Source organism: Sardina pilchardus, chromosome 8, assembly GCF_963854185.1.
Source record: "Sardina pilchardus chromosome 8, fSarPil1.1, whole genome shotgun sequence".
Taxonomy (NCBI): domain Eukaryota; kingdom Metazoa; phylum Chordata; class Actinopteri; order Clupeiformes; family Clupeidae; genus Sardina; species Sardina pilchardus.
This window is the reverse complement of record NC_085001.1, coordinates 10,475,592-10,499,963: the sequence shown is the minus strand read 5'-3', so window position 1 is coordinate 10,499,963 and position 24,372 is coordinate 10,475,592. Positions and strand designations below refer to the sequence as shown.

Genomic DNA, 24,372 nt, shown 5'->3' with positions numbered 1-24,372 from the left:
TTTAGTTGATCAAAAGGAAAACAGCTTACACCTAGTCAACATGTACAGTAATGTTTTTTGTGAACTAGTTGTTTTCACCATATAATGAGAGAAGATGCGATGTATCTGTCTGTCTTTCTAATGTTCACTTGATTTTCACAAGTGCATCGGGACTGACCCTGAAGCAAAAGTTGCTGACCAGATTACACTGTGCTATTTTTGGGATAAATGTGCACCCTCAAGCCATCTCACACCCTGCCTAGATGTCTAATTATTCTACATTAGTGTGGAGCCAGTACAAAGGCGTAAGTAAATAGAGGTGAGACAATTGCTATATGGTACAATTGTGTAAATCTATGATCACTGCACGCGTGTACCACCTTTAAACTGCTGGATGGCGAGAGACAAAAATAAGCTTGTTTTTAGGTCAGTGTTTCGCTATCAATACCACACTTCCCATAAGACACTGCGTTGCACAGAATCTATAAATACCCGTCATCCGGGTCATTGCTGTTCCTGTTTGGCGACCCGTCGCCATAAGTCCGAGTTCGTTCTTGTGCGCAGAATTTGGGGAGAAACCCACATATTTGCCCGTTTTCCACGCTTGGGAAGCGGCTATCGCCTTTAAGAGGCTCAGCTTTTCCCACAACAAGGAAAAAGCTGCAATTCCCGGGGTCCGGGCCCCGCTTTTTTGAGCACTCGTTCTCCTACTGTATTAGCTTTCTTTACTGAGACGCCTGAACTGTGTCTCTTTTTTTCTCTGTTGTTTTGCTGTCAAGATGTCGCCGTAATGGAGTCTCCGTGTATGACAGAAATGATCCAGGGCCTTCGTCGCCTGACCCGCACTTGTAATAACCCGCTCACCTCTCCTTTCGTCCCATTTAATGCTAGAGAGCTCGGACGCTCTCTCCCCGGAGCTCGGCCTCAAATCCTCTCTGAAGAACATCATGGAGAAAAATCCGAACTGCAACGGCAACAACAAGGTCCCGCCCCGCTCGAGTTCTACAGGCCCAGCTCCTGGAGATTCTAAACCTAAAACAGGTGATTAGTTATTTTCCAATCTTACTGACAGTGATGACTTTATTCTGTCTCGATGGACGTTGACCAGTTTGTTGCAAGCTAACTAAGTGGTAATGCATGTTTAATATAGCACAAACATGGAGAGAGGGCCCACTGACTCGCGTGGTTTTGTTTGTCTAATCGGTATGACGTAGGTAGAAAGCTAGCGTTAGCTACTATCAGACACAGATCATAGGCTAACTTGTAATTACTTGATACGCAAGCTGACGTGTTTTTGAACAGGCCTAAATTACATCTGGTAATTGTTGTTGGCTGTCGTACAAATGGTTTCTAATGGGTTTCCTCCTGGCTCAATTTATGGAGCTATTTTGGCTAACGCTAGCTATGTAGCTACTGTCTACTGGTTCACTTGGTAAGGTTAGGCTAACGTTGAGCTTTCCAGCTGGTGCATATGCCTGAATTAACATTAAGTATAACTTGTACAGGGCACATGTGTATTTGTATGTATAAGTGGATTTCATATCAGTGAAAAATATTAGGTGTATCTGAGATGGTAATGTCAGGTAACGTTAGCAAAGTTGGTGCAAAGTAGTTTCTCTAGCGTGCTCTGATATCTCGTGACAGCTGTGCTTAGTTTTGTTGTTAATACAATCCCAGTGACTGCGTGCTAGTGAATCCAAAAACGGTAGCATTAATTAACCAAAAATAGACACAGTAGCAGACTTAACTTGTGAATAATGTTAAGTTATTAGCGCCACAAAGGCCCCCCTCGGCCTTCTAAAGCAACGTGAATGGGATGGGCCTTGTAGTCAGGACTTTGCTCAGACACTCAAAACTAAAGAACGGTAACGTTAGCCTAGCCAGGTTGGAACGGTGAGGGGATTTATGTTTGACACATAGAATTGTCAGAGTAGTCCATAACAGGCTCTTACCTAGATGCTACTCCCATACTTCTTACCTTTTTAGCTCAAGTTGGTGCATAATTGTACACAACACAACAATTTGATATTGATGGTGACTTTGTTTATGATTTGGAATGGCTCTCAGCTGTAAGGTATGTCAGGCTAATGCAACTTTATCTAATAATGCTACAGATTAGATTAAAACAAATGGTTACGCCAAAAAGACAATTTAAGTACAAGCCCATAAATTAAAAGTAGTCCATCATCTGCACCCCTTGTTTATCATAGAGAGGTGTGTGTGTGTGTGTGTGTGTGTGTGTGTGTGTGTGTGTGTGTGTTCGCTGGAGAGCTGTGACGCTGTGGTATGCTGATAGTGTGTACTTGGGGGCCTTATTGCATCTGAGAGGTTGGTCACGTGAGCCTTGGGGCAGTACTGTACTGTACTGTACTGGTTCAAAAGTGCATGGCAGAGCGCTTCAAGTAGATTACAAGTGTCTGTTTATCAATGTTACCCGCATGATGGTTAAATGTGTCAATCTTCTGAGTTATGTCTAGTAAAAATAAAATAGAAGCCAAACATTTGAATTAATTATTTACGGAATTACTATTATGTTGCATTTGGTGCAAAACTGGCCCATCTTATCAAATTATTTTAACATGCATTTAAGGTTGTTTAATGTGCATTTCAAGGAATGGCTCATTTATTTTATTATTTGCGTTGGATGTTTTCCAAATATTACACAACAATGCTCTGCGTTGTTTACATTTTCAGAAGAGTACAATAATAAACTAGGCCACACGTGTCATTTTCATAATAAACCAAACGCTCATATTGGGGCTGTTTAAAATGACCGTTGCTTTTCTTGATCTCTTTTCAGACGGCAAGAATAATGGAGGCTCCAAGCGCTACAACCGTAAGCGGGAGCCTGCTTTCCCCAAGACAGAGGGCTTCCCAGGCCCCCGTCGCACCAATCCACAGAAAAGCAAGAATTTCGACAAGAGACCCCCCCAGAGGGGAGGAAGTGGCCGGCAGTATGGGCTCATGGGCGGTGGGAGAAGAGAAGAGGTAAGCTTTCTAATTTTTTTTTTGTTGTTGTTGTTGTTTTGCTCTTTTAAATGAGCTTTTATTTTATGTTTTTTCTTTCCATCAGGCCCCTATTCATGGGTTTATCAGGTGCCTTTCTACAGGTATAAGAAATCAAGTACCTAGATTATGAATGCAGGCTGCATGGTGCTTGATTAACCCACCTGTGGAAAAGGACCTGATGAAACCCATGAATAGGTTTTTGCCTATAAATTGATGTTTAATCGTGCAATCCATTTGTACCTGCTGACTGCTTTAGACAAGTTGTAACTTGTGAAATGACGTAACTTCCTTGTCGTAAGAACTCATGGTGAACTGGGGCTCCTTTGACCTGTACGAGATCGTTTCTCATCAGACGAGTTTGGCGGGGGGGGGGGGGGGGGGGGTTGGTGGTGGTGTGTGTCGCCTCATTTTGCCATAACATTAGTGAAACAAAGTTGCAATAGAAAAATCGAAATGTGCGTCAGATATCTCAGGTGGATTTTCTCACCATGATCAAAAAATCATCCAAACTAATGCTGGATGAGTGTACAGTACTGGTGAAGTGTATACTTTGTGCAAAGGCCTTTGAAATGCTGTAATTTCCCAAATATTAGCCGCAGCTAGTGCATTGATTTTGCTCAATTTCTTCAGCTATGAAGTTGATACACAGGGACATGTACATGTTTTTAGTTTCTTTTAGCAAAACACTGTCCTGTGGTTTATACACAATGCGGCTAATATAAAGGCTATTACTGTAGAATACTGGCCTAGTTATACACAATGTGGCTAATACACAGGAAATGACTGTGGTGTCCCTTACCCTGACCACATGTCACTGACCTCGCTTCCCTCCCCATCAGGTAGCAGAAAGCCGCCGGGCGGAGTTCAGCCCGGCTCAGTTCACTGGACCCAAGAAGATAAGCCTGAACCACCTGCTCAACTTCACGTTTGAGCCGCGAGGCGGCCACGGCAACGGCGGTGGCGATGGCCACACCTGCTGGGGCCGCCGCAACAAGTGGGGCCACAAGCACAAGCCCTTCAACAAGGAGCTCTTCCTGCAGGCCAAGTGAGTGGGCACCTGCGGCAGCAGTGGCGCACAACTATGCCCGATGATGTTTTAAACCCCCACCCAACGTCGTCTTCCAGGCAGCGCTGCCACTGTGGACTTACAGGCACCTAATCCTAAACCTAGCCCCAACCCTAGTGCCTTCCAGGCAGCGCTTCCTTGAAGACAACGTTTGGGGCTTAAAAACACTAAGTATTCAGAACTACACTACTCACAAAAAGTTAGGGATATCTGGATTGTCGGGTGAAATGTAATGTTTCATTTCAGAAAGGACAAGGTCACATTAAGATGACCTGTAAAGGTTATCGTGGATTTTAGGTTTTACCTGAAAGCTGAATATCCTTGACGTTTTGGAAGTAGAACATGTGGCTGAGGGGATTTGGGTCCCAGGTCCCCCAATGCTGGGCTACAAAGACTGCTTTCAATATCACTGATTAGACAGAGAGACTGGAGATTCAGTTTGTGTAATGTGTACACATGTTGCTTTTAATTTATGTTTGTCCTAAAATGACTTAAGAGAGTGCTCATACTGGACGCTAGATTGGTCTTCCATTACCTGTTGTCAGTTGTGGTGTGTAGCATTGTACATTGTGCATGTGTATTTTGTCAGTGCATTTAGCTATTTATGTTTAAGTTGGTCTTGAAGCACTGTGATGTAGGACTCCTCTCACTCTTTGGCCCTTCATTGTTTGGAGTGTTGCATACTATGAAGTGCTGCAGGCCATATCATGCAGTTGGGTCTATGATTGTGAAGTGTCTGAATTGCCTTGTTTTCTCAACTTCAGTTGCCAGTTTGTGGTGATGGATGACCAGGACTACACGGCCCACTTCACTGACCCAGACTCTCTGGTCAACTGGGACTGTGTGCAGCAAGTGGTGAGTGCAATGGATCTACTTGCATCTCTCTCTTTCTATCGCAGATTTGTTTTGTTTCTTTGTCTCTTTCTCCAATTTTGTGTTTTTCGGTCCTTGACTTCTGGTTTGATCCTGGAGTTCTGGAGTCCTGACTATTGGAGAGATACTTTCTGGCACACACACACACACACACAGATTATTTAATTTGGATTGACCAATACTGCTTATAGCACAGCATCCCAGTGTTCACAAAGAGCCTGTTATGTTTTACCTGACAAAGTCAATCAATAAATAAATCAATCAATAAATAAGTTGAGGGTAGAGATGGCACCGTCTTCTCCAAGCATACAGACGGCCTATGATTGCTGACAGACGCACACACACACACCGTAATATCTCCACTGCAGGAGCTCGAAGGTAGTTTTTGGGGATTTCACACCTTTGTATGTGTCTCTGCTGCATGAAGTGCCCCTGTATGATTTACTTTCAGGTACTTTTGCGAACTTGCTCAGGGCTATGTACTTTTGAGAGCCCCTGGAACTATTGAGTAGTTCCTGCAGTGGTTTGAGATGTAAACAGGATGTGAAAAGTCAAAAGAAGACCACATCAGTATTTTTTTTTAAACCCAGCAAGGCAGAGTGCACAAGAAGCACAGCACTCATGACTGGCTGTGAAGCTCACTAATCAGAATTTCAAGAAGAAACGGTCAAGAATGATGAAATGAGTAGAAAAGTCAGAAATGTGAAAAAATTAACTGTGCATGATTATTTGCAGCTTTTGCGATTGGGTTATTGCGTTGGCTCATGGTGCTATAATTGTGCAGTCCTAATGTCTATTGGCTTCAGTTCGCTCAATTTGAAGGAATGTAGGCAAAATGTAAGTGTAGGCGATCTGTTGCAAAAATGTTGATGCTAAGGGCAACACAGATGTTTTTGGCCTCTAAGGTAGGTGCTCGTTAGTGAGAATGTTCAGATTGCAGTACTGTAATTTGCTGTAACTGAACGCGTATCTGTGAAGGACTTGCAGTCCTAAAATAGCTATGTCTCTTGCACACATTTCTCTGAGCAGTTGTCTTTTCTGTGAAGGACTTTACAGCCCTAACATGCCAGTGTCTGCGTAATGTAATGTAATGTAATGTAATGTAATGTAACATGCCCGCGTCTCTGTCCTGCCCCCTGCAGAGGATCTACAGCCACGAGGTGCCCTCCTGCCCCATCTGCCTGTACCCCCCGGTGGCGGCGCAGATCACGCGCTGCGGCCACATCTTCTGCTGGCCGTGCATGCTGCACTACCTCTCCCTCAGCGACAAGGACTGGTCCACGTGCCCCATCTGCTACGAGTCCGTCAACGGACCCGACCTCAAGAGGTCTGTACTCTGTACCACCGCCCCCACCCCCCCACCCCCCCTCGCATTAGCATGTCGCCGTGGTGCCTGTGGACCCTTTCAATCTGTTCCCAGAGGATCTCCGGTTGAGATGTTCAAAAGCAGCGCTGATGCAACTCGGACTTTAGCATAATGCTCTAGAAAATGTCAACTTAACTTAAGATGCTTTCACACCAACATCTTTTGGTGCGCACCAAACGGTCCATTCGTACCAAAACCTCTTAGTTCGGTTCGTTTTCGTTGGTGTGAAAGCATTAGTCGCACTCGGGTGCGCACCAAAACAAGCGGACCGAGACCCCCAAAAAGAGGAGGTCTCGGTCCGCTTGACTCCGCACCAAAAGTCGACCTCTGGTGCGGTCCCTCTGGTAAGAACGCAAACTGGGGTCCAAACCATAGACTGTAGGTAAAAATAGTGAGTCAAAATTGGCGCTCATTTCTACCGGTAGATTAACATTGATGAGACGTCAATTGGGCCAATTTTCAGTTTGTTTGCTGGTGTGAAAGCGGACCTCACTGGAGTCTATTTGCTACATAGTAACAATTTCACTGATGCGGACCAAATAGTCGAACTAGTGGTGTGAAAACGCCCTTAAGCACCATTTTCTGTGCCACTGGAAATGCCTTGGGAACAATGTTGAAATGATCTATACATGGCACGGTGTCATGCTGCTGTTGATTTAAACAAAAAAAAAAAAAAAAAAAAAAAATTTTCTCCCAACATTCTCTACTTTATTTTGAGTGATTCTGTTACTTCTTATCACTGTATTTATATTCATTGTTGAGATTGGTAAGGCACATTCTGCAAATGTTGGGTAAATATGCAATAGCAGCAGCAGTAGTAGTATTATCCAGTTTCGCAGTGATTGTGTGACCCTATGAGAATTTGAATCCCAAAGCAAATGGTTAATAATGCTTACTGTTATATGTTATTGCCCTTCCCCCCCCCACCCCCACCTCACAAACCCCTCCTGCCTACCTGCTGCAGTGTGGTTGCCATGGAGACCCGTCAGTACGCGGTGGGCGACCAGATCACCATGCAGCTCATGAGAAGGGAGAAGGGCTCGCTGATCGCACTGCCCAGCTCTCAGTGGGTGAAGGTGGAGGAGCCCATCCGCTTTGGAGGTGAGCGCAAGAGAGTTGGTTTTAGTTAAGGAGGAAGAATTGCTCTCTTTGTCCTAAAAGATTAAACGTGTGTGAACATAAACATTGAACTTGTTACACGTACTGTACACCCTTCCGTGTGAAGTGAGTGAAGGGTTCATCAGGAGCATGCTAAAAAGATAAAAAAAAAAAAAAGTTTCCTTCGAGAGCAGTTTGACTACATCTCGGCACACATATCAGAAGGACAACTTTCTGCCATTCACTCCAGCATTTTCACTAGTAACAATGTGCTAAGAAGTCCAAGAAACTCCTCTGAATAGATGTGTGTGTGTGTGTGTGTGTGTGTGTGTGTGTGTGTGTGTGTGTGTGTGCAGATGGGCACCTGGGCACGTACTCCAAGCTGCTGCTGGCCTCTGAGGAGCAGGTGCTGGGGCTGCTGCAGGAGGAGAAGGAGGCGCTGAGGACCCAGCTGTGCCTGGAGGAGAACGACCCGCAGGACTGCTTCATCCAGAGCGCCCTGCACCAGCTGCAGGTACACACACACACACACACACACACACACACACACACACACACACACACAGGACTGCTTCATCCAGAGCGCCCTGCACCAGCTGCAGGTACACACACACACACACACACACACACACACACACACACACACACACACACACACACACACAGGACTGCTTCATCCAGAGTGCCCTGCACCAGCTGCAGGTACACACACACACACACACACACACACACACACACACACACACACACACACACACACACACACACACACACACACACACACACACACACAGGACTGCTTGATCCATAGATAGATAGATAGATAGATAGTCTTTATTGTCCTATAAGGATATTCTTTTTCACACATCAATACATTTCATAAAAAAGATAGCAGCATTTGTGCTGTTTTGTGTTCACATCACAGTCTCATACACAACACATCACACATCACACATAACATATGGTTATGGTTATGGTTATGGTTATGGTTATTTAGCAGACGCCTTTGTCCAAAGCGACATACAAATAAATAACAATACAAATTAAATAACAGTGAACAATTACAATTACATATAACATAAATATATAATGTGACACCCACCATACACCCCCTCCCTTCTAGTTCCCCTCCCCCTCAACACAGTGCAAGCAAAAGCGGACAGTGCAGACAACATAAACACAAAAGAATAGAGGGGATGGATTATTGTCACTGGAGTTTGTTAAGCGCAGTGATGGCTGAGGGTACAAAACTTTTCTTAAAGTGCGCTTTAAGAAGCACCCAATACAGCAAACACACACACAATCACGCAATACAACGCGTGCACACACATACACAAACACCACTACTGCCACAAATGCATGCACACACAATACACACACGGTTTCACCATCACAGCCACACACACACACCCACACACAGTTTCACCACACCGCACAATTTCACCACCACACACAACCGCAAATGCACGCTTTCTCTCATGGCCACCAGTTAAAGTTGACCCTTTTTGTCCTGGTGTTTAATGGTGTTTCTCTCTCTCTCTCTCTCTCTCTCCGTCTCCCTATATTTCTCTCTCTCTTTCTCTCTCTCTCTCCCGCTGTCTCCTCTCTCTCTCTCTCTCTCTCTCTCTCTCTCTCTCTTGTGTTTGTGTACAGGAGCGTGAGGAATCTCTGCTGAAGCGGACCTCTCAGGATGTGTCCGGTGCAGAAGGACTGGACCTGCGGAAGCTGTCCCTGTCTGACCCCCCCTCTCCTGAGGACGCTGTGGTGGTCTCCTATCCCAGCTCCAAGGTGGGCCACAGAGAGCGGCTCTGTTTTTGATGTGGGGTGCTGCCCCCTTTATGTTGTGTTGTGGTGTTAAAAGGATTAGATAAATAAAGATTTAAATATGATATTGACAAATAAATAATAAAACAAAATATAATTTAAAAATGTGCCTGTAGAGAAAGATGCTAGCAGTTACAAGCAGGTCACGAATTCCAATTTCAGCATTGAGCTTTCCTGTATTGCAAGATGTTTTGGATAAATGCATCACCTGAGTGAAAACATGTAAATGGCAAACAGAAAAAAAGCTCCATCCATCCATCCATCCAACACCCGTACATATTCCCAGGCCCTAACATAGTGGAAATAAACATGCATAGTCCAAGATTATCAGAGATCATCGGAGAAGCTCCATCCTCAGTCCTCTGTTTGTTCCCTCTCTATTTTGGATAAATGCATCACCTGAGTGAATACATGTAAATGCGAAACAGAAAAAAAGCTCCATCCTCAGTCCTCTGATTGTCCCCTCTCCAGCCTGTGCTGCAGTACTCCTCGGCATTCGACGACGAGGTGCAGGTGATGCCAGACGTGGACCCTGTAGAGGTGGCTGAGGAGGTGCCTGAAGGACCCGCTGAGGCCCTTGTGAAGCAGGAGGCTGATGCAGAGGCCCCACAGGCAGTGGAGGGGCCACCTGTTGGTTCCCAGACTGAGATGGGCAAACCTCAGACCTCCGAGCCTGGGCCCTACTACTACTTCTACCAGGGTGAGTGTGTGTGTGTGTGTGTGTGTGGGAGAGAATATGATGCAAGTTATTTGTGTAATTGTCTGTGTGTGAGTGGGAATGTGGTCAATTTGTGTGTGTAAGATGTGTACGTGTTTGTGAATATTGAATATGGTGTGTATGTGAGGGAGAGAGTAATGCATGTTAAATTTGTGTGTTTGTATGATGTGTATCGATGTGTGTTTGTGAATAATGAATGTGGTGTGTGTGTGTGTATGTGAGCGAGAGAATAATGTATATGCTGTATTTGTGTGTGTGTTGGTGGATATTGAATGTGCTGTATTTGTGTGTGTGTGTTAGTGAATATGCTGTATTTGTGTGCGTGTGTGTGTGTTTGTGAATAATGAATGTGGTGTGTGTGTGTATGTGAGCGAGAGAATAATGTATATGCTGTATTTGTGTGTGTGTTGGTGGATATTGAATATGCTGTATTTGTGTGTGTGTGTGTGTGTTAGTGAATAGGCTGTATTTGTGTGTCTGTTTGTGAATAATATTTGTGTGTGTGTCTGTTTGTGAATAATATTTGTGTGTGTGTGTGTGTGTGTGTGTTGGTGTAGCGGACGATGGTCAGCAGATGTTCCTGCACCCGGTGAACGTGCGCTGCCTGCTGAGGGAGTACGGCAGTCTGGAGGCCAGCCCCCCCGCCATCACCGCCACCGTAGTGGAGGTGGAGGGACAAGCCGTCACCGAGGTGAACACACACCACACCACACCACACCACACCACATGCAATACACAACCACGATGATGGAGGTGGAAGGACATGGATATACGCACACACCACATATTCACACTTCTACGCGGCCACAATGATGGAGGCAGAAGCACACTGTTCTCTACATATAGCGCTCACACACACACGTCCATGTACACACACGCGCTGCAACGGTGATTTAAGCAGTAGGACATGGTTACCATGGTTACCAGAATCACCAGAAAACGGTAGTTTAGCAGGGGTTGCGGGGAAAACAGACTAACAAAGTAACATGGAGACTTGTGCACTCATCGTTTCTCTGTGTGTGTGTGTGTGTGTGTGTGTGTGTAGGAAGTGCGCCGCCGGCACAGGTACCTGGCCCACCTGCCCCTGACGTGTGAGTTCAGCATCTGTGAGTTGGCGCTGCAGCCTCCGGTCCTCTCAAAAGAGACCCTGGACAGCTTTGCAGGTTAGCGCCTCTCCACCTTTCTCACACCACCATCCCTCTCTATCTCTCTCTCTCTCACACACTCTCTTTCTCTCTTCCTCGCTCGCTCTCTCTCTCTCTTTCTTTCTCTCTCTCTCTTTCTCTTTCCGTCGGTCACTCTGGTGCCTCACACACATACACACACACACACACACTAAGGCTAACGCCAGTAGCCTGGTGTCCCAGAGCTGTACAAACATGTTGCTGTGTGCCCCAACTCACTACTCTTCCTCACCCTGCCCTCTCCCCTCCCCTCCTCTCCTCCTCCTCCTCCTCCTTCCTCCTCCTCTGCAGATGACCTGGAGAAGAGGAAGCGTCTACGGCAGAAGAAAGCGAGGGATGAGAAACGGAGGGAGAGGCGTATCGAGATGGAGGAGAACCGGAAACAGGGCAAATGTAAGTGCCTTACGTCTCTGGCATAGGAACCCTCAGTGATCTTCTGTAGGTCTATAATTGATTGGTCCAACTCATAAGCCAAAGCCTCTGTCAATCCTTCAGTCACAGTTAGGACCCACCCTAGTGCAATGGCAGGAACATGTGCAACGCAAATGATGCATGATGTCTGTTGCAATTCGCTTCCTCTCCTTTCTCTGATATAGTGCAGTAGTGGGGGAGAGCAGTTAGTTGAACTGATCTAGAAGTGGACTGTTCCTATAACGGTGTTCCTATAACTACTGTGTGCGCCTTATGTCTGTGTGCCTATGGTTCCTCCTTGTTTTACTTGCAGTATACCTATGGTTCCTCCTTGTTTAGCTTAAAGTATACCTATGGTTCCTCCTTGTTTTGCTTATACCTATGGTTCCTTTGTGTACTGATGGTTCCTCCTTGTTTTGCTTATACCTATGGTTCCTTTGTGTACTGATGGTTCCTCCTTGTTTTACTTATACCTATGGTTCCTTTGTGTACTGATGGTTCCTCCTTGTTTTGCTTATACCTATGGTTCCTTTGTGTACTGATGGTTCCTCCTTGTTTTACTTATACCTATGGTTCCTTTGTGTACTGATGGTTCCTCCTTGTTTTACTTATACCTATGGTTCCTTTGTGTGCTGATGGTTCCTCCTTGTTTTACTTATGCCTATGGTTCCTTTGTGTATTGACGGTTCCTCTTGGTGTTCTCTGCTTTTAGATCCGGAGGTGCACATTGGCTTGGAGAACCTGCAGCAGTTCCCTGCGTTTGGTTCTCCCCCTGATGGCGGCAGCAGCCCTCCTGCCCACCCGGAGTTCCTGCTGGCCCCCCCCTCACCTCTCAGCAGCAGCCCTGCCTCAGGTACCACACACACACACACACACACACACACACAAACGCACACGCGATGCCTGATACAGAAATATATTACTGTTAAAGATAGAAGATTGATGGTGTTCATTGTATTATTATTTCTCTGTACACAATATCTGTATTTGCAATATATTTAAGCAATAAGCCCCGAGGGGCCGTTCTATATCGTGAATATAGCACAGGTGTTAGGCACAAAGCGAGCGATGCTTGCTTTTATGAAACGTTTACCACATAGGACATTAAAAATTGGTACAAAATAAACAAATAATCATGATATTTTAAAGAGATTTCATCAACAAATGTCCATCCTTCCACGTCCCCATAGAATAGTTCCACCGCTCGATTCAACCAATCATAATCAAAGACCGGAACTATCCATTTTATAAACTATCATATTTATCTGAAAATATGAGGTTATGAGATTTATGGTGCGTGCATATGCACTCAACATTGTTGTTGTGAGAGCATTGTTTCTTAAGTCCACAAGATGGCGTCATACCTCATGCTTCTCTTGCATCACAGCGGAAATGGGACAGGAGGTTGATTAAACTTGCCCCTCCAGAGACTCCCAGGGTGCAAGAAGTTTAGTGTGGCTTTTGTTTGGCTTACGATATTTGAGAAAAGAGCAAAACCGTTCGTATTCTAAAACTGGAATTGGAACAATACTGCATCGTGTGTAACAATATTGAGATGCATACTATCACCTCTGTAGCAGTTCCCACTGTAACTACTGTATTATAACACACGCATACTGACACACTCTGATGCAACTTTGTGATTATGAGCAGTCATTTCATGGCTCTTTTTGTCCCCTCCTGCTCCCTGTCCCTCTTGTGCTCCCCCTGGTGGTGTGGTGCTGCTATTGCAGATGGATTGATGTTCCCCAGTCTGGGTGCGCACAGCCCTGTGCTGAGCGTGGGCAGTATGGAGGATGACTCCCACTGCATGTCCTTTGCCCAGGTACACACACACACACACACACACACGCGCGCGCGCGCCAACCTACCTTTAATACATTAATTTGAACCTTAACACCAGAAGAATTTACAGATCCACAGGCATGCAAACTCCTCACCTTTCGGCGAAATTCGCCGTTTTGAATCAAAAATAGGTGACTTACATGATTCGTGCAGATCCGATGAGAAAATATTTAGGGGGGGGGGGGGGGGGGTCAAGGTGAATTGAATTTACAACTGAGTTTAACAATCATGCGCAGACGCTAACGCATCTTGAGGTGTGTCCAGAGCCGCATTTAAAACGTGTCTGATCAGCAAGGGATGCGTGAATGTAGCCCTTTTGCGTTTAATAAACATTAGTGGAAGCTAATTGTTGACAAAGACGCAACGAACAGAACGCGCACGCCAATATAGCCTCCCTGTTGTGAGCGCAGATAGATGCGTCTCAGGTGGAATAGTGATTCTGGACAGATGGAGGAGAGATGCCGAGGGATTTCACAGGTGGGCTAGTTGAAACTTTCAACTTCTATTAGAGAAAGACGCTGAGTGAGCGCAACGGGCATAGGTTGTTTTCTTCTAATGTTATGAAAGTCAGCGAAATTAGACAAAAATGTAGACATAACGAGTTATTTTGATGAAGAATACGTGCAGTTTGAACCATCTAGATCGGCAAAAGGTGAAGCAAATAGGCAGACTTTATCAGTATATCAAAGGCTAATGTGACAGTTGAATTAAATGCTCATAAACTGGTCTGGTTTGTTTTGTCCGGAGACGTATTGACATGCTAATGCTGTCTTTAAGAAACGTGGGCCCTGTTACTCGAAGCACACTGCGCATAGACCTTACGCAAAGCCTACGCAAAAGATCTGCAACTCAAATGATTCGCTATAGTAACGTAGCCAAAAAAAGTTGCGACTGCTTCAGACCACACGTAGGCTAACGCACGTAACCGTTTGAGTGTGTGTGACTTGCAACAAGTTTCAGTTACACCCGGATCATTACGAGTTCGTAAGCCATGCGTAACGTAAATTTACATTTGATTGTCGAGTTACAGGACCCTGATCAGTAGCCTAGTCTGTGCCTACAGGTAGCCTACAGTTTAACATGTAATATGAAGACAGTTCACATAACTTTATTGGTTGGTTAAACACACTAGCACAATATAAACCACAAGTAGCCTAGGCTGCATATTAAAACATTTAAAAACAATTTGAAAAAATAAAGCCTATCTACCCTATTTTATATAATAATATTAGGCCTAGTTTGAAATAGTGTGTCTCAAGCAAGTTTATTGATTACCTGGTTTGGTCCGGAGAAGAGTCTCACCTTTTTCACCCCTGACCAGTTTGCATGCCTGGATCCAAATGTTGATGGACACCGAATACATTGTGCTATTTTCATTACACATGCACACGCTCACACACTGACTTTCAGAAAGATGGGACACTTAAGTGAGTGTGTATCAGACATTTTATACACACAACTAAAGCTTTTGTAATTTGTGTGAATATTTGCACAGTAGTGATATTCTAACACACTTTAAAGCCTGACCATAGCATTTACTGTAGAACATTGGTTAAAGTCTTCACGTTCCGTGGATAGGGTTCTTTTTCTCTGCTGTGATCTTGTGGCATCTGTGAGTTGCTGATGCATTGTCTCTCCATTACAGATGCTCCGAGATGGCAAAGCCAGAGGTGATGTTGGGCCTAAAATCACCCCAAAGAAAGGTGACACACACACACACACACACACACACACACACACACACACACACACACACACACACACACACACACACACACACACACACACAGAGTGAGATTCTCTTAAATCCAGTGTGTGCTGGGATTGGTTGTAGGCTACACCTTTACTGTAGATCAGATGTTTGGAGGTCAATCCCCATATCGCTACTCTTTAGAAATAATGTCTAGGAAATTCTACAATCATCTTGAAGACTGATGGCTTTATCTTTCTTTTTTCCTCTCTTTTTTTCCCCTCCTACCATCATCGCACACTCACCACCCCTTCTGTGTTATGTTGTCCTTCAGTGGACATGCTGCTCGCCCCCCCGGTGGCAGACAGTGATGGGGAGAGCGACGGCTCGGACCGGGTTCCTGTGCCCAGCTTCCAGAACTCCTTCAGCCAGGCCTTTGAGAAGGCGCTGATGCAGCTGGACCATGGGCCCCCAGCCGCCCCGCAGCCGGCTCCCATGCCAGGTGTGTGTGTGTGTGTCTTTTGTTTTCAGATGGTGGTTCTACCCCCTCCAACACGCCCTGTGTGTGTGTGTGTTTTCACATGGTGGTTCTACCCCCTCCCATACCCTCTGTGTGTTCGCATGAGCAGTATGACAATCTCTCGCACTAAGTGTGTGTGTGTGTGTGTGTGTGTGTGTGTGTGTGTGTGTGTGTGCGTGCGTGTGCGTGCCACACACCTTTCTCTTAAATATGTATTTTTGTGTAATGTACATGATGTTTCATGGTAAGGTTGTGGAGCACCGATGGTCAGATAGTTAGATATTGGTTAAACCCACATGTGCTCTAGCCAACTCTGTTGTGTTCCCACATGCTCTAGCTAACTCTGTTGTGTTCCCACATGCTCTAGCCAACTCTGTTGTGTTCCCACATGCTCTAGCTAACTCTGTTTCCTCTGTTGTGTTCTCTGTTTTAGAAGAGAAAGGGGGCAAGAAGAAAAAGAAAAAGCAGAAGCTTCTGTTCAGCACCTCTATGGTTCACACCAAGTAGAAGAGGACTCGCAAACACACACGCACACCTCATACTCCCTCCGCTCATGACTCAAGTTATCCCCATCCAGCTGTGTATCTTGCTTGCCTCTCGTTTTTATTCTCCACTCTCTCAAGTAACATTGATTCTCATTGTAGCTGCTTATTTTACGAGTGACTTGGCAGCTGCGCACCCCTGTGAAACAGCAGTGCCCTTCTGCACTGCCCTAACCTGGCCATGCCCATGTACAGTCCCTCATACCGTTCAAATGTTTTAAAATAAACCTGAAATGATTTAGTATAAAACGTGAAGCTCAAAGCCAAGACATTAAACTGCAGATTGATAAGTATTAACTCACAGCATCCCGATGTCATAAGACTTGCATATTTTTTGTTATTATGTTCTGGAGGAGTAGCCGGCATCATAAGGAACTTTTAACAAAAAATTGCATGAGATGACGCTCGATGCAGGAGGTCATGTTTTTCTATGAGGATTGTTGGTAGATTGTTGGAGTGGATGGGTAGGTAGGGTGAAGTGTAGCAGTCAGCCAGCTGTAGATTTGCCTTCCAGGACCCCCCTTCCCACTCCGAGTCAATCGCACCCCTCACAAACCTCAGACAAGGCCAACTCCTGTCCGTTTTCCTGGTGCTTTCTGAGATCAGTGTTCATGGCAGCCATTTGGACCTAGACATTTTGAAGTGAAACATGTCAGAGGTCGATAAATGTCCCAAAATACTTCAGGAATGTTTTGTTAAACATAATGAGTAAGCTGCTAAATGAATTTCGCTATCTTTTTTCCCCCCTTTTTTTTTTTAATAAATAGCAGGTTCACGCTATTGCATACACTGCATTGATAGCAGTTTTCTGTCCTCTTGACTAGATTTGCACCCCCACCCCCCGCAGACCGATCAGATCTGATTTTAGTTCATATGTAGACATTTCTTAGTTTATAGCCATTGGTTTATTTCACACTAGAAATGGTGATTATGGTGCAGAGCTGAATTAATGATTTCATCCAAATAACTACCCCAAGTGAAACCAGCAAGGTCTCAGTTCTACAGCCCATTTTGCCCCCTGTAATTCATGTCCAACCCTGCAACACTGTCGCTGTGTGTGTGTGTGTGTGTTTGAGAATCCATAGAGAGGTGCTGGCTGCTCATCTGCTTGCCATGTATTGAGTGTAAAGACCGACAAGAGAGAAAATTATACAAAATATTTTTGTTTGAGGGTTCTTTAAATTTACTTTCATTTTTATAGGTCAACTTCACAGGAAGAGGAAAAAAAAAATTAAAAGTGACCTAAAGTTGGAATGAATAAAGATTATTATACACAGCCAAAGAGAGTCTTGTATTTTTTATATATTTTTTCTTTGTTACATTATGATTCTGGCTCTTACAGTTATACAGTAAAGTGTACTGTACAGGTGTTGTCCTTGTGGTCCAAAGCGCTTTAAAATACACCAAGTAGACTTATGAACGGAAGCCTAGTGCTCTGATAAAACACCTTGTTGGTGGAAGGAGATGTCCAGCAGCCTTTTCTTTCGCTTTTATCACAAGGGATTTACACAACAGTAAAGGTACAGTGCTACTGGGATATTGTTAATGAATACCTTCTGCTGTGCAAAGATCATGGAGAAGGTCCTGAAGGGCATTCTGCGTCTTCTACATGGACAGTAGGAGACTGATGGCATACCCCATCCATCCATGAGGAGGTTGGTGATGCAGTAGCTGCTGCTGGGTGAAGTACTTGTAAGTCTGCGGTTGAATCTGATGTTGGATTTGGAATGCGGCGCCAGCTGCTGGAAGGTCGGTCGTGGGCACTGCACTGTTGGCCAGCAGGTGGGCGGCTGCGGGGACTAGCTCATGGGACTGGGCTGCACCAGGGACCGACTCAGACTGCTGCTGCTGCATGCGGAGCTGGGAGTAGGTAGCCGTCGTACCCTGGGCCTGAGGGAGCTGTCCGTGGGCCAGCTCTATATGGCTCTGGGGTGGAACTATGCATGAACCAGAGTTCCATCAGAGAGGGTTAAAGTGAATAATGAAGGATCTTTGGTTCCATTGTTCGTACCAATCAAAATGTCAAACTGCACAGGCGCCTGCGAGCGCACCTGCTGACCCATGGGCTTCTGCTGCCGATCCTGCCAGCATGGCCAACTGCTGCTTGCGGAGGTGGGACTAGTTAAGCGGCATGCCCTGGGCCTGAGTGAACTGGTCGTGGGCCTGGGGCATCACGCCCTGTTGTTGCTGCTGCTGCTGCTGCTGCCGTAACAGCTGCCGTCGGTACATTTCCTGGAGCTGGGGGTTAGAGGCGTGGGGCGGGTTCATCAGCTGACCCTGAGGACCCAGTGTGGGCATGCCCTGGGCCTGGGGTTCAGGGGCGTAGCCAGAGGGGTGGCTCCGGGTGGCACAGGCCACCCTTGAGATTCAATTGGCCACCCCAGGTGCCACCCCAAAATCCTAGTCTACTATTCGCCATTAACAGTCAAAGGCGAGAAATTTCTTGATGCACTTGCAGTACACTAGTTTGAAATATCAGGGTTCAGAAATATAAGCAATCTAGCAAACATGCTTGCAGTTATAGGCTACATGGCTTATTGTTGATTTTAGCATGTGAGTTTACAATAGGCCTACAGGCTACTGCTTGCGCTAACACAAAAACATTTACCTATCGCATCTGCCAGTGCCCATTTATCTTATTACACACACAAAACCCAGTATTGCAATTGTAGAATCACGTAATAGGCACATTTTTATATCTGCCTATTCTACCTACTCAGCCGACACTGTTGTATCGTTATGTTGTATTGTAAATAGTCTACTACCCTAATGTAATATTGACATTGTGGAAAGTTTATAGGTCAGTGTTTCTTAACTGGTGGGTTGGAACCCAAAAGTGGGTTGTGGTATTGATCTGAGTGATGGGTCATGGAGCTTGTGGCTAAAAAGAAATTAAAAATTGCCAATTTAAAATGACCAGATCTATCATTGGCCCGTTATTTTGATAAAATGTATTCGTAGCCTATGTCAGTCATTGCCATGGCATGGACATAGCCAATGTTTATGTGACATGTCATGTTAGATATAATGTTATACATTTATAAAAGTAGGATAGAATGTGATTAACTTAAATTGAGGACAAAATAAGACAGTGTAGGGTGCACATAAAACCATCCAAACTAAAGTGCCACTTGGAAACAACGCACCCCTGTCAAAGACAAACCTGTCGAGTAGTACTTTGAGACAATATCAGCAGTTAAAGACTTCACAAATGTAATGCCAAACATCTGCATTTTCCACACAAATAGGCCAGGCACTTTGCGTGTCTTATGTAGGCTACCTCACCATATTCTTTGGCCTGAATGCTAAATATATATATATACTGTAGTTGGTCACAACTTTATGAACTTGTGAAATTATGGGTTCCAAAACCAGACCAGTTAAGAACCACTGGCAAAAAAACATTTCACACTTCCACTTTTGCTCAAATGGCCTAATTTCTGAACGGGTTTTGTTCAGAGCTGAAAATGAGCTGAAAACTGTATTTGACATTTTATCCAATTACAAAGACATTTGATGTGAGAGTATGGTCTTTGTCCTTCTTTGTTGAGTATGGAGCTTGGTGCATGGTTTTACTCATGCATGTGTGCTAATTTAACAACTTGAGCCTGTTTCTGTTTATCTAGATGCCACCCTTGAATTAACCAGTGCCCCACTAGGGCCACCCTTGTTACAAATCGCCACTGCTGGGGTTGCCCCGGCTGCTGGGGTGCCATGACGGGCCTCTGCACCGCCACGCCGCCCTGTATTGCCACTTGCTGTTGTTGCTGCTGCTGCTGTCGCTGGCTGGCGTTGTACTTGAGTGTGCAGTGCTTGATGAAGGCGGCCATAAGCTGTGGGTTGGACTTGAGGATATTCAACACCTGCTGCTGGGGCGTGCTGGGGGACTTGAGCGTGTGCAGCAGGTCCTGCAGGGCCTTGGGTGCAATGGCGCCCTGCAGCTGCCCGCGGAACCTGCGGCTGCTGGGCCAGAATGCGGGGCATGCCAGCTGTAGCGGGGACGGCCACGGTGGTCGGTGAGGGCAGTACCTGGGTTCTGCCGCAGCTTGTGCTTGATGTTCAGGCAGTAGGGCACGGGGCACTTGTTCTCCTGGCAGTGCTTGGCATGGTAGCAGCAGAGTGCGATGAACTGCTTGCAGATGGGACAGCCACCGTTGGTCTTGCAGCGCTTGCAGCCCTTGCTGTGCTGCACCACCACACGCTTCATCTTCTGGCACGAGGGCAGCGAGCAGGTGGCGCTGTGGCACTGACAGGCATGACAGGCGTGCAGCAGCGTCTGGACACAGCGCTGGATGCTCACGCGACGGGATTCCTGAGAGCTCTTCACAACCATCTGGTGCTCGTGGTGGCCCTTAGTGTTGTAGCAGTTGATGCAGAGGTCGTAGTCCTGTAAGGAGATAAAAACACAACAAAAAGCAAAGGAATCATTTCAGGTTTACAGTTACAGAAGTTCAGTTTCATTCAATCTAATCAGTATAGCTTTGTTAATTCTACCATATTGCTGAGTGCAATAAATTCTTTATATATTAGGCCCTCCATCTACCAAGCAGCTGTGAGATGCACAAGTTTCTGGGACAATCAGCATACCATTAGTATCACTCTCCTCTACTCTTTTTCTCACTCATTTTGTCCGGCCACACTGTATGTGTGTACTCATATCAACAGTTAATGTTGATTTGATCATACGTCTCGGTTATGTGCATGTGCAAACTTTTGTGCAAACATATTTCTTGGAGGTGCTATGACTAATCCAAGCTATGACAATCTCTGTCCTTTGTCGGTTCATCTCTCCGTTCTGCCCGTGTTGTGGTGTAAGTCTGCAGTTTTGTTCGGTTAGATGTTAATAAAAGTATTTGTTCTAATAAGGAGTCTTGTGCTTGGGTCCTACTCAGTGTTGCCATAGTCCGCTTATTATAAGCGACATGGGCTTGTTTTTTGTGAAGTTGCGGTTTGCAGTTTTGGGGGCGTGTATTTGATGTGGCCGTTTCTTTTGGGTTTGCTTTGTGTTTGTTGTTTCTGCATAGAATCCACGAAGCGCCTACACGTCCACAGAGGGCATTTTAAACATGCCTCTGCGTCGACTCTACGCTGTAACTATAGGCTCCTCTAACATGACCGCCCCAGAATAGTAACATAAGGGGTTCGGTGAGGGGATGCTACTTGGGTCAATTCTTTAGGGCTTACTTCAGAGACCTGTTGCTTATTTCTGCTCACGTGACCTGGCAACACTGTTCCTACTTGTGAAACCTGACAGTATGAACCGACCATTAATAATGGACCCAGCAGACTCTGAGCGCCTGGAGGAGCTACACATGGTGGAATACACCTTAAACAGGCTCAATTCTGAGCTTGTAAGGACCACCAACCTGGAACGCCGGCAAACCGTTTGTCAGATGATGGTGAGGACAATTTCTTCAAGGCCCTGGTTACAGGAGGTTCCGGGAATGTCTAAACTGGTTGACCAACTGTCAGATCTGGGAGAAACTCTCCCGTCCCTGCTTGATCCCTCCAGTGATGTGTCCGTGCCCGCTGCCCAGTCGCCCGACGCCACGCCGGCAGCCCAGTCGCCCGACGCCGAGCCGGCCCCGCCCCTGCCCGAGCCCTTCCCTGTTCTCGTTTCCCCCGTCCCAGTCACCGTCCCTGTCTTTGTGCCTGTCTGTGTTCCCTTCTGTGTGTCTGTTCTCAGTCCAGTCCCTGTGCCCGTCTTTATCCCAGTCACCATTCCATGCAGTCATCATCCCCATTACAGTCCCTGTCACCAACCCTGTCACTGTCTTGTTCCCGTCTCCTCCCCTGCCCCCGAGTCTGTCGTGTCCGAGTCTGCCACTGCCCAACCCGAGTCTGCCGTTTTTCTGCCCAACTCTGCCCAGTCTTGTGCCCTGCCTGAGCCTGTTTGCCAGATCCTACCAGCCTAATCCAAATTTTTTTTTTTTAACGCTATTGCGGACGTTCAAAGGGTGTATGTATATTTAGTTCACTCGTCAGAGATCTGCAGGGTACGTACGTCTACCTTGTTGCCATAACTGGACACTATGGACGTTTTTACCATTAATATAATGGCTTCAAAGTCGTTTTGATGGTAAACAAACTTGTAACAGGGAGAACTACCTAGAGTTTTCAGCAAACGTTTGTGAACAATTGCAAACAGTCAGAGGGAGTAGTTCTCCGTGAACATGAGTTTGACAAAGGCAATAACTCCATTACCAATAGAATGGAATGCTAACACCAAACTGTTCAAAGAAAACATGTTCATCACAAACGTTTGCCAAATTGAAATGCAACTCAGCTGTACTATGTGTTTGCACGTGGATGCATTAAGCATGTCTGCAAATGTGTGTTTGTATGTACTTGTGAATAATTGTTTTCCCATCATCCCTGTTGGTGTAGATTGTAGATGCTGAATCCCAGGGGAGTGAACCGAGATGATGCAGAGGAAGCTGGTTCTGCTGGTTGGCATCACCATGGTTACCCTCCTCATGATACTGAAGTGGGAGCATGTGATACGCCTGGTGAACTTGATGAGACCTGACTCCCCGTCTGTCCTGTTCGACTCAGAACTCACACTGCAACCATGGCAGCGGGCACCCACGGAGACCATCACCCCCATCCCAGGCTCCAAACACTTCATGGTGTCTGCGTTTAAGGACCACAGACGGGGCGGGGCTATCCGGGTCATCAGCATCATCTGCAGGCAGGAGCTGCAGCCGCTCTACTGCGTCCTGTGTGCCAACGATCATGCTAAAGATAATGGTGATGGTAGTGCTAGCACTGATGCTAATGCTAGGCCAAATGCTAAGGCTAATGGGGCTCTGGGTCAGTGCACAACCTCACAGGCAGAAGTTGATGTACACAGTGATAACTTTGGCTTTCCTTTTCACACTTCAGACGTGTTTTGCACTATTACAACATCACAGCAAGCTCCATATGTCAGTATAACAACTGACCCAAACAAAAGTGGCAGTTTGACTTTTTTAGCAATCTAAAACCAGAAGGTCAAAGAATATTTTAGATACAATTTTACTGTATGCATATCCAATCTTTTTGGGAAGTACAATAACGCCCTCCAGTTTGCACAGACCATGGAGGTGTACAAGCTGATTGGGGTTCAGAGGGTTGTCATCTACAACACCAGCTGTGGCCCAGATGTTGAGAAAGTCGTCAAGTATTACAGGAGAGATGGTATGCTGGAAGTTGTGCCTTGGCCAATAGACAAGTTCCTCACCCCCTCTACTGGGTGGAGTTATGACTTGCACCATGGTGACATTCATTATTACGGTCAGCTGGCCACTCTGAATGAGTGTATATACAGATATATGTACCAGTCAAAGTACCTCCTGCTGAATGACATTGATGAGATCATTATGCCTTAAGTAGGGTTCAGACCAAAGCGTCCCGACGAGACGAGCTGCGACGTTCTAAAACCATGCGACTGCGACTCAACGTGTTTAATGCTCTACGACGGCTTGCGACTGGTTGCAACTACGTGCAACTTCTAATTCACACCGCTGCAACTCAGTCTCGTCGCGTCGGGAATCTTTGGTGTGAATTGGGCTTTACAAACATGGTAAACTGGACCAGCTAATGGATACATTGCAGCAGCAACATTCCGATGCAGGGGTCTTCAGCATCAAGAACCATGTTTTCCCCAAAACGCAGTTCGAAGACAGTGGGCGATTTCGCCTGCCTCAGTGGAGACACGTGCCTGGTGTGAACATCCTGGAGCACATCTACCGAGAGCCAGACAGGAAGGGCGTGTTCAACCCCACCAAGCTGCTGATTGACCCCCGGAGAGTGGAGCAGACCTCCGTCCACAACACGCTGAAGCAGTTTGGACCTGTTGTCGCTGTCCCGTTCGATGTCTGTCGCATGATCCACGTCACTGTCCCCCTGCAAGGACACCTCTCCAAAGACCAGCTGCTCGTGGACAAGAAACTCTGGGAGTTTGAGAAGCATTTGATTCCCAGCATTAATCATGCATTAAATCAATCAGGTCTGCTGTGAATGACTTTTGATCCCTGTAGTAATACTAGAATAATATGTGTTGTTGTCCTGAAGAACTGAAATAGTTACATTCCCTTGTCCCTAAAGCTATGCAAAAAAGCCCTGACTATATACACTTATAGACTCAATATACTGTCACCTGAAAGGTTTAAAAGGACTGGAGCAGGGCGTGCTGGCACAGGGAAAAGAGTCCAAATACAATCAATGTTGGAGCACCCGAGGGCTGTAGAAGCTCCCCTGTGTAGT

General features: G+C 45.9%; 1 protein-coding gene and 1 pseudogene across 1 annotated transcript; both read left to right on the top strand.

Moving 5' to 3' along the window:
• The first annotated feature begins 500 nt into the window (after positions 1-500).
• rnf10 (ring finger protein 10) lies at positions 501-17,407 on the top strand. Its single transcript, XM_062542687.1, has 17 exons — positions 501-1,020; positions 2,780-2,967; positions 3,828-4,033; positions 4,819-4,909; positions 6,070-6,254; positions 7,258-7,394; positions 7,748-7,905; positions 9,045-9,179; positions 9,687-9,915; positions 10,491-10,624; positions 10,979-11,096; positions 11,409-11,510; positions 12,241-12,381; positions 13,262-13,353; positions 15,019-15,076; positions 15,398-15,565; positions 16,017-17,407. The coding sequence occupies exons 1-17, from the start codon at positions 864-866 to the stop codon at positions 16,088-16,090; spliced, it is 2,373 nt and encodes a 790-aa protein (XP_062398671.1). The 5' UTR covers positions 501-863; the 3' UTR covers positions 16,091-17,407.
• A 5,140-nt stretch (positions 17,408-22,547) lies between these two features.
• Positions 22,548-24,126, top strand: LOC134089415 (uncharacterized; annotated as a pseudogene).
• Positions 24,127-24,372: the final 246 nt, after the last annotated feature.

What these genes read in the sequence shown, in the direction of transcription:
- rnf10 (XM_062542687.1), top strand. Translation starts at nt 864, where the DNA reads ATGCTAGAGAGCTCGGACGCTCTCTCCCCGGAGCTCGGCCTCAAATCC. An exon ending in GACCCTGGACAGCTTTGCAG is followed by an intron (nt 11,097 to 11,408) that starts GTTAGCGCCTCT and finishes CCTCCTCTGCAG; the next exon opens with ATGACCTGGAGAAGAGGAAG. An exon ending in GCAGCCGGCTCCCATGCCAG is followed by an intron (nt 15,566 to 16,016) that starts GTGTGTGTGTGT and finishes TCTCTGTTTTAG; the next exon opens with AAGAGAAAGGGGGCAAGAAG.